The 11,001-nt window shown below is 42.1% G+C and overlaps 1 protein-coding gene across 1 annotated transcript; it reads right to left on the reverse strand.

The window, feature by feature from the left end:
• Positions 1–249: 249 nt before the first annotated feature.
• On the reverse strand, positions 250–9,501 carry LOC111954917 (germ cell-specific gene 1-like protein). Its single transcript, XM_023974845.3, has 6 exons — positions 7,807–9,501; positions 6,764–6,958; positions 5,683–5,730; positions 3,543–3,701; positions 3,267–3,378; positions 250–1,766 (listed from the first exon to the last, which is right to left on the reverse strand). The coding sequence occupies exons 1-6, from the start codon at positions 8,000–8,002 to the stop codon at positions 1,355–1,357; spliced, it is 1,122 nt and encodes a 373-aa protein (XP_023830613.1). The 5' UTR covers positions 8,003–9,501; the 3' UTR covers positions 250–1,354.
• Positions 9,502–11,001: the final 1,500 nt, after the last annotated feature.

Below are 11,001 nucleotides of genomic sequence, written 5' to 3' on the forward strand. Positions count from 1 at the left end.
AGCGGAGTCAATCACCACCTTCCGGAGACACCTGAAACCCCACCTCTTTAAGGAATACCTAGGATAGGATAAAGTAATCCTTCTAACCCCCCCCTTAAAAGAGTTAGATGCACTATTGTAAAGTGGTTGTTCCACTGGATATCATAAGGTGAATGCACCAATTTGTAAGTCGCTCTGGATAAGAGCGTCTGCTAAATGACTTAAATGTAAATGTAAATGTAATGCATATCCCACGGTAGTTATTGGGGTCAAATTTGTCTCCACTTTTGTGGATTGGAGTGATCAGTCCTTGGTTCCAAATATTGGGAAAGATGCCAGAGCTAAGGATGATGTTAAAGAGTTTAAGTATAGTCAATTGTAATTTGGCCTGTATATTCGATAATTTCATTTAGGATACCATCAACTCCACAGGCCTTTTTGAGTTGGAGGGTTTGTATTTTGTCCTGTAGTTCATTCAATGTAATTGGAGAATCCAGTGGGTTCTGGTAGTCTTTAATAGTTGATTCTAAGATTTGTATTTGATCATGTATATGTTTTTGCTGTTTGTTCTTTGTTATAGGGCCAAAATAATTGGAGAAGTGGTTTACCCATATATCTCAATTTTGGATAGTTAACTGTTTGTGTTGTTTTTTTAGTGTTTTCCAATTACCCCAGAAGTGGTTAGAGTCTATGGATTCTTCAATTACATTGAGCTGATTTCTGACGTGCTGTTCTTTCTTTTCCGTAGTGTATTTCTGCATTGTTTTAGTGATTCACCATAGTGAAGGCATAGACTCTCTCTCTCTCTTGTACCTGTGACTGGGGAGATAATTGACATAATCTTCTGCATTTGAAAGCATCTGTCTTATTAACCTCCAAAGCTCCCTGTTTTTTTTAATGTAATCTTTGACTCAATCTTCATTTAACTACAAGATAAAATCATCTATTTTTGGACATCAACTAGAGATATTGAGACAGTTGTCCCAACAGACAATTCCCAGGATCTGTCCAGTTTATGTAGAAGAACTGACATGACATGAAAACTGACATGATGGCGAGTTACAATCAGGATAGTAATAACAGGGTTAACATAAATGCATAGAATAAAAGTGAGATATATTATACATGTTAAATGTGGCCAATGCTAGGCATTTCTTAGTGATTGTCTATATTGATCTCTACCCGGACAATACATATCACTCTCTGTGCTTGGTTTTACAGAGCTTTAGCTACTCAGATTTAATGCATGGATGGAGGTACTGAAATAATTATCACTGCAATGACTGAAATCGAGAAAAGTCCATTTCACAGTTTAAAAAAAGAAAAAAGTTTCAGATGGCCAGAACCCCTTTTTAACGCCTCCTCTTCCCTTCCCTCAGCACCTCTCACAGTCCTCTCTCTCCATCTCCTCCCTCTCTTCCCTGTCTAGGGCGTCCTCAATCTCGTCCATCTCCCTCTCGCAGTCCTCGCACCCCTCTGTCCCACAGCCACCAGCCATCACCACCAGCCCTCTGGGGTCTGGAACCCCCGGGCCCACCAGCGGCCCCCTTCCCTCACACATGGGGTCGATCAACGCCCCCTGATGGCAGTGCTGGAGCAGGCTGCTGCCTGAGTAGATGCCCCCGGCCGCCTGCAACACCTCGTCATAGGAAGGTGCCTGGATGGCCGCCCGGGCCTCCTCCAGACGAACGCGGACGCGGTGCTTCATCTCTATCAGCGTCTTGGTGTAGGAGTTGAGGGTGAAGACAGCCGCCGCCATGCAGCAGCTGAAGGAGATCCAGGCCAGACTGGAGGTAAAAGAGAGAAAGGATGGTAGGGCCGTAGAGGTCATTGGTTATAGATAGGCTGTAAATATGGCCTAGGAAGTTTAAAAGATGCTAATATCGGGTACATACTGTACAGTGGGTCCGGAATTAATATTATTTTGTACAAATATAATTATTTCATACGAATACAATTGAGCAGAGAAAAATGTTTTGTTTAACAAGTAATGAAACAAATATATTGCTTTCAATACTCCCCCACCCTCCCCTTTTTCTATAATGTTTTATGAGATTGGAGAAGACCATTCCTCTATACAGGATCTTTCTAGATCCTTGATATCCTTTGTCTGTACAGTACAATTGGACTTCCCTCTTCAATTCAAACTACAGGTTTTCAATGCGGTTCAAGTACAGAAACTGAGATGGCCATTGCAAAATGTTGATTTTGTGGTCAATTAGCCATTTCTTTGTGGATTTCGATGTGTGCTTGGGGTAATTGTCTTGCTGGAAGATTCACTGGCGGCCAAGATTCAGCCTCCTGGCAGAGGCAACCAGTTTTTCCCCTAAAATGTCCTGGTACTTGGGAAAGTTCATGATGCCGTTTACCTTAACAAGGGCCCCAGGACCAGTGGAAGAAAAAGTGCCACATAATATCAAAGATCCATCACCATATTTTACAGTGGGGACGAGGTATTTTCTGCATGCATTGTTTTTCAAAGGCCAAACCAACTATTGGTGTGCATGGCCAAAGAGCTCTATTTTAATGTCATCTGACCACCTACTGGAGTTTGCTAAATGCCATTGGCACTTGGATTGGAACCGGTGCTATGGTCAAATGACACAAAAATAAAGGTCTTTGGCCAGGCACACCAGCACACATCAAAATCCACAAAGAAAAGGTTAATTGACCACAAAATCATAATTTCGCAAAGGCCATCTCAGTCTCCTGATTTAAACCTCATTGAAAACCTGTGGTTTGAATTAAAGAGGGCAGTCCATAAGCGCAGACAAAGGATATCAAGGATCTGGAAAGATTCTGAATGGAGGAATGGTCTAAGATCCCTCCCGATGTGTTCTCCAATCTCATAAAACATCTTAGAAAAAGTCGGTGTCATTATCCTCGCAAGGTGGAGGATGCTGGAGTATTGAAAACAGGGGATCCAATCATTTTGACCCCTATGTTTTTGAGATTTTTCCTAGTTGTTAAACAACATCTCTTTCTCTGAGAAATAGTGTTAGTGTAAAATAATATAAATGATTTAAAAAAAGAAATAGCATACAATATAGCTCAGTATTTGTATTATTTTTTTTATACAGGGTTTTTTGCTCATCTTCATCAAGTGATCCAATCATTCTGGACCCACTGTTTTCCATTGGTTAGTGGTTAGAAAATGGAGACAGTGCCTAGACAAACAAACCAAACCATGGATGGCAGTCTCTCCATGTCCAAAGACTGCTTTCAGGGTAAGGGAACAAATAAGCAATTTTGTAATTTGGGCGAACTATGCCTAAGGAGATACTTACGCAAATGACCAGCCGTAGTCCCAGGTTTGTGGTCTCCAGTCTTTTGGCCCAATGCTCACAGTCAACTGGAACACTGTGGTGTACATCATATGAGCCACCATTCCCATCAGACCTGAGAGAGAAAAGATATTTGCTGACAATCTCCTATATTATTTGACTAACATCGAATAATCAATGCTTTCTTTACCTTTTGAATATTTTTACACAGTTCTCAAAAGCCTTGGCATGTATAATTTTGGTGATAAGAGAAAGTTCTGCCAGTGGTGGCCGTCTCACCTGAAAGGACAGTGCATATAGCGGCAAAGGCGTTGATCTTGAGAGCGTACATCTCCTTATGGGCACAGAGACACAGCACCTCCACCCACATGAGGAGAAAGCCCATGGCCAACAGGCCTATGTACGCGAACTCTGATACTACTGACAGCCACAGCACCCCTGTCAGAGAGAGAGAGAGAGAGAGCGAAAGAGAGAGAAAGAGGGAAAATTAAGATTGGACAGAGGTAGAGAGATAAAAAGTTGGCATACAGTCCTTATTTACAATTTAATGTTGGCGTATTAGCAGCACCTACAGTATACAGTTGAAGTCGGAAGTTTACATACACTTAGGTTGGAGTCATTAAAACTCGTTTTCAACAACTCCACTCATTTCTTCTTAACAAACTATAGTTTTGGCAAGTCGGTTAGGACATGTAATTTGTGCATGACACAAGTAATTTTCATAACAATTGTTTACAGACAGATTATTTCACTTATAATTCACTGCAACACAATTCCAGTGGGTCCGAAGTTTACATACACTCAATTAGTATTGTATGTACAGTTGAAGTTGGAAGTTTACATACACCTTAGCCAAATACATTTAAACTCAGCTTTTCACAATTTCTGACAGTTAATCCTAGTAAAAACTCCCTGTCCTAGGTCAGTTAGGATCACCACTTTATTTTAAGAATGTGAAATGTCAGAATAATAGTAGAGAGAATGTGGGTCCCAGTGGGTCAGAAGTTTACATACACTCAATTAGTATTTGGTAGCATTGCCTTTAAATTGTTTAACTTGGGTCAAACGTTTCGGGTAGCCTTCCACAAGCTTCCCACAATAAGTTGGGTGAATTTTGGTCCATTCCTCCTGACAGAGCTGGTGTAACTGATTCAGGTTTGTAGGCCTCCTTGCTCACACACTTTTTCAGTTCTGCCCACAAATTTTCAATAGGATTGAGGTCAGGGCTTTGTGATGGCCACTCCAATACCTTGACTGTGTTGTCCTTAAGCCATTTTGCCACATCTTTTGTAAGTATGCTTGGGGTCATTGTCCATTTGGAAGACCCAAGCTTTAACTTCCTGACTGATGTCTTGAGATGTTGCTTCAATATATCCACAAATTTCCTGCCTCATGATGTCATCTATTTTGTGAAGTGCACCAGTCCCTCCTGCAGCAAAGCACCCCCAGAACATGATGCTGCCACCCCTGTGCTTCATGGTTGGGATGGTGTTCTTCAGTTTGCAAACCTCCCCCTTTTTCCTCCAAACATATTGATGGTCATTATGGCCAAACAGTTCTATTTTTGTTTCATCAGACCAGAGGACATTTCTCCAAAAAGTATGATCTTTGTCCACATGTGCAGGTGCAAACCGTAGTCTGGCTTTTCTTCTGCCGGTTTTGGAGCAGTGGCTTCTTCCTTGCTGAGCGGCCTTTCAGGTCATGTCAATATAGGACACATTTTACTGTGGATATAGATACTTTTGTACCTGTTTCCTCCAGCATCTCCACGGGGTCCCTTGCTGTTGTTCTGGGATTGATTTGCACTTTTCGCACCAAAGTACGTTCATCTCTAGGAGACAGAACGCGTCTCCTTCCTGAACGGTATGACGGCTGCGTGGTCCCATGGTGTTTATACTTGCATACTATTATTTGTACAGATGAACGTGGTACCTTCAGGCGTTTGGAAATTGCTCCCAAAAATGAACCAGACTTGTGGAGGTCTACAATTTTTTTTTCTGAGGTCTTGGTTGATTTCTTTTTCATTTTCCTAAGATGTCAAGCAAAGAGGCACTGAGTTTGAAGGTAGTCCTTGAAATACATCCACAGGTACACCTTCAATTGACTCAAATTATGTCAATTAGCCTATCAGAAGCTTCTAAAGCCATGACATCCTTTTCTGGATTTGTCCAAGCTGTTTAAAGGCACAGTCAAACTTCTGACCCACTGGAATTGTGATACAGTGAATTATAACTTAAATAGTCTGTCTGTAAACAATTGTTGGAAAAATTACTTGTGTCATGCACAAAGTAGATGTCCTAACTGACTTGCCAAAACTATAGTTTGTTAACAAGAAATTTGTGGGGTGGTTGAAAACGAGTTTTAATGACTAAGTGCATGTAAACTTCCGACTTCAACTGTACTTTCAATGAGCACAAACCTTGTGTCTCCCCTGGAGTCAATTCAATGAAGCTTCGGCACTTCTCCTCTATAAGACAAATAGAATGTGATTAGTTACAAATCCAACTTAAGTCAGTATATTCACATGTATCTTGTAGGGCCTTGTCAATGGACGTACTGATTTAACAAGAGATCCCTTGAGTGGCTGTTCTGAGATCTTAAGACATTGCTCCAATTGGCATGGGCAATCGGAAGGGAACACTTTCTGAGGTAAAATAAGCCACATTGAGAAGAGAGAGAGAGACATCCACCAGATGTTTTCTATCTAGGGTCAAGACCAAAGCTCTAACTCTCCTCTCTCTACAGTGATCTAGCAAATTATTCCTGAGGTGATATGGGAAGATATTCCTTTAAGTTAGCCTTCACTGACTCTTGACTTTACATCACTGACATTAAAGACGATTCAATCATTAACAAAGCACCCGCTTGTGATTATTTACCTCTACATAGCCTCGGCTGATTAGGGACAATCCCAGATCAGTGGATGAGTATGGTGTTAAAGCAACCAGTCTTGCAGAGATTGATAGTAGAACACCAAAACAGCCATATTCAAAGGCACAATGGCAATTGCTGATAGACATATCGACGTTATAGTGCATTCTAATCACTAGTGTCCAGTCATTATTAGGGTTCCACAAGGCTCAGTCCTAGGTCCGACCCTAAGACTGGACTCGATGAAGGTTCTGTAGATCAACAGCCTAAAACAAGAGCTATCTCCTGTTTTATTCACTGTTCCAACGAAGTTCTCTGTGTCAAACAATTACTGGCTAAGGCTAGGGATTCATTTACATTTGACATTTGAGTCATTTAGAAGACGCTCTTACCCAGAGAGACTTACAATTAGTGCATGCATTCCTTAGAGCTAGGTGAGACAACCACATATCACATATTGTATCACAGTCGTAGCAAGTACATTCATTGAGGAGATTGGATCTTACAGTACGAGGACCAGGCATCATTAGGTTCTTGGGATGAAGGCTATTTAACCCCTCTTTCTATAAGTGTAAAGCATATTCAAACAATGGTCTGGATAAAGACCCAGTGTTTAGCCAAATGCTCACCCTCATTGTGTGCCTCACAGGACAACCAGAAACCTGTGTGGAAGTAGCGCAGCATGTACTTGTCCTCGCCCGTCTCCCAGATGTAGTGCACTGCGTTGGCAAGGGCCTTTTTCTGAAGCCTCGCCTGCTCTTCCTTTTCCTGGGGCGACAAGGTGACGTTGTTTGCCGGCTTCTTAGGGTCCATAGTGGGACTCTCTGAGGAGAAGAGAGGGTAAGAGGGTAGTTGGTACAGGAATGGTTGGACAGTTTTAGGAGAGATATACAGTACCAGTTGGGAAAGCATTCCCAGGTGAAGCTGCTTCTTGAGAGAATGCCAAGAATCTCAAATATAACATATATTTAGATTTGTTTAATTAACACTTTGTCAGTTACTACATGATTCCATATGTGTTATTTCATAGTTGTGAATACTAAAAATGAAGAAAAAACCTTGAATGAGTAGGTGTGTACAAACTTTTGACTGGTACTGTATGTGTCTAGTACACACCGTATTCATGTTTTTCTACAATAAACTCCAGAAACACACATCTTCCAGCCATGTTCCTCAAAGGCAGATCAAGACCATCATTTAATATTCCTCAGGGACAGAGGTCGAAAGTGCTCCCTAGTGGCAATGGAATGGAGGGGCAACAATCTACAGCAAAATCTGTCAGAAATCACTGCTCTTGACGTAATCTCCCTTATGTAGAGAAATTGCACATTACATGGCAATAGGCTTAGACAACGATGTAATCCAGATAGTCAACAAAGTCTGAGATTACATAGATACATTGGACTATGTGGACTATGTCAACAGACCTCTGGTTGCTTTCTGTTGATATACAGTAGATTGCTCAGAGAGCGATTGCGAAAAAGGGGTAGGTAGACTTTTTGCTAAGGGTTCCCCTAACAAATCTAAAAAGTGATAATTGTCCGTTTCAGGATTCATGTTCAAGGGTTGGTTCAACAGGGGTGAGTCCACAAGTATAGTGTGAGGGAAACAAAAACAAAAAAAGGATCCACATTCGTTCTTGCACAGGTGAATAGGGGAATTAGTTCCCTACCTGTGGTGTAGGGCTGGCTGTTGTTCTGCCCGCAGTTCTTCAACTTGACCGGGGAGAGGCAGAGGGGCTTGACAACCTTGTGGGTCCCCTCGCACCAGTACGAGGTGCAAAAGGCCAGAATGGACAGTGCCAGGGCCAGCGAAGTCAGGGACAAAGAGAGCAGGGAGCGGTTGCATCGTGACATGTTCTCCAGCATGGTGGATTATGGGAGTGGGGCGAGGGCCACTGCGAGAAGAAATAATGCCCCACCAATAGAGAGACAGAGAGGTGGGAGACAGGCAGGAAAGAGAAGCGAGAGACGGGGTGTCTCAAGAGGAGCTTGAGACGAAGGATGGTGAAACAGGGTGAGGGTGCTGGCTCGAGGATGGACGCAGGGATGGCAGAGGACCGAGGAGAGACCAGCTAGAGCGAGGGCATTGACAATGATGAGGAGGGAACTGTGGGGGAACTCAATGACACGGCAGAATGAGGGGAATGGAATGGAGAGATATAGAGTGGAGAAATGGGAGTGGGGAGGGGGATTGACAGAGGGAGGGTTTTGGGGAGTGGGATTAGGAAACTGTGAGCAAATGATGGGATGGAGGGATGAGAGGAGGAGAGGAGATTAGGCAGAGGCAGGATAAAGGGAGGGAATGAAGAAGAAGAAGAAGAAGATGTAATAGATAAAACACGGAGTCAGGGGACAAAGGAATTTAGAGGATTTACTCGCGGTCGAGCGAGACAGATGGATTGGATGCGGATGAGGGCTAGCTAGCCTCTAGCCTCTAGCCTCTAGCCTCTAGCCTCTAGCCTCTGCCATGCTCTACTCCAACGAGTCCTCTCGATATTCCTCCACCCTTTACACGCTGATCCAGCTGTGGTCACTCGATAACGACTTGTGATGATTAATTAGCAAATCAACGCAGTCATTGAACTGAGGCAATCAGGCAGAGAGCTTTTCATCTTTAGATTTGAGAAGAAAAAATTGAATTAATACATTTTTCTTAAATTATTACATTTTTCGTCTGAATGCGACATCCCATGTTTCCAGCTTCATGACATGGAATTGACATGTGTTCGCTGTTATACAGTTGTGTCCTGGAAGAGGAACGCTTCAATTTCACCACGTTTTATACATCCTCTAATCCTTCTCTCCTGTCTCCTTTTTCTCAGGACATATTCTGTTCTTCCCGCACATCTCGGCTTTCTTAGGAAGACAGTGATTCAATGTAAGGATTAGTCCAACCTCTCAGCCTACCTCTCTATTAGCCTGTAATCCTCATTCATCTGTGTTAATCTCCCTGTACTAGGTGAATCTGGGTAATCCCACTTGACCTCACGATCGTAACGTCTGTCCAACCATCTATAGAGCAAGACAAATAATTTGGATTAGTATTGGGAGGAGTAATTAAGGGGCAACAAATTACAGCAAAATCTGTCATAAATCACTGTTCACTAATCTCTTTTAAGTAGAAACATTTCATATTACATGGCAATAGTTTTAGACAATGATGTAATCCATATAGTCAGCAAAGTTTGAGATTACATAGATACATTGGACTATGTGGACTATGTCAACAGATCATGATCAACATCGTTGACGATCATCATCGTCATCATCATCATATCATCGTCACAGCAATCTTTATCACCATCTTCATCGTCACAATCTTTTGCATCATCACAATCACAATCACCCACACAATCATCATCCTATCATCATCATCGTGGTCATCCTCATATCATGTCATCGTCACAGTCTTTATCATTATCACAATCTTCATAATCACAATCTTCGGCATCATCACAATCATCATCATCATCTCATACTATACGGATGGTTTAATGTACTGGTCTGATGTCTGTTTCACTTCCATGAACCATTATTGGTCACCTTAGAGAATAGTTGTCACGACTTCGGCCAAAGTTGATGCCTCTCCTTGTTCGGGTGGTGTTCGGCGGTCGACGTCACCGGTCTTCTAGCCATCGCCGATCCATTTGTCATTTTCCATTTGTTTTGTCTAGTTTTCCCACACACCTGGTTTTCATTTCCCAATTACAGCTCATGTATTTAACCCTCTGTTTCCCCCATGTCTTTGTGTGTGATTGTTATTTGTTCAGGTCGGAATGTTCTGGCTGGATTGTACCGGGTGCTGTTTATCACCCATGCTTTGTGGCAACCGTTCTTTTTGCCCTTTGTAAATTGTCTACTTTGTGCTGTCGAGTAAAGTGCGTTGTTTCACTCATCGCTGCTCTCCTGCGCCTGACTTTATACACCAGCTACACCCACCAACCTGACAATAGTCATTGAAAGATCAATCCATCTGTGTTGATATGGTCTTTATGTAGAATAGCAATCTGACAAAGATAGCAGAATCACAGATGTGATGTTTGTATATTTTTATTTCATCTGGCAACATCTGCATCAGTCCATCTGCATACATTACCACTAAACACTATCTAGAAGCTAAAATGGTTCTTCAGTTGTCCCCATAGGAGAGCCCTTTGAAGAACCCTTTTCGGTTTCATGTAGGACCCTTTCCACAGAGAACCAAAAAAGGTTCTCCCTGGGTGACTCAGTTGGTAAAGCATGGCGCTTGCAATGCCAGGGTCGTGGGTTTGATTCCCACAGGGGACCAGTACCAAAAAAATATGAAAATGTATGCACTCACTACTGTAAGTCGCTCTCTATAAGAGCGTATACTAGTTTACAAAAATGTAACCAAAAAGGGTTCTCCTATGAGGGCAGCCGAAGAACCATTTTTCTAAGAGTGCATAGCTGTGTTGTTGCCTGATTGGTTTATTGCAGCACAAAATAATGACGGAGATGATTCCTCGTGACAGTAAGACCAGGAGTTAGTCAGACTGCTCCCCAGTGACAACCATATTAGGCATATATTTTGAAGTTCATCCAGAAAAGTAAGGCATTTCATTTATCCCATCATGATACCAAAATATTCCAACATTTGGAATATCCTTCAAACTTGGTCAATTTACTCCCGAAATATCAAATTACAAGCCCTTCAATTTTCCAATGATTTAAATCTGTAAGCTTTTCAACCATTTCTTTTTTCAAACTGTCAATCAATCTGTCCTTTCGAAGAGTCTCATACATATAAACACCAGATACTCGGACACTATTTTATTGCTTCACTCGAAACTGTAAAAGATTTGGGGCAGTCCAGGGACTGCATCAATTTAACGGGTAAACCAAAG

The sequence above is a fragment of the Salvelinus sp. IW2-2015 genome, linkage group LG30 (assembly GCF_002910315.2).
Source record: "Salvelinus sp. IW2-2015 linkage group LG30, ASM291031v2, whole genome shotgun sequence".
In the NCBI taxonomy this organism is placed as follows: Eukaryota; Metazoa; Chordata; class Actinopteri; order Salmoniformes; family Salmonidae; genus Salvelinus; species Salvelinus sp. IW2-2015.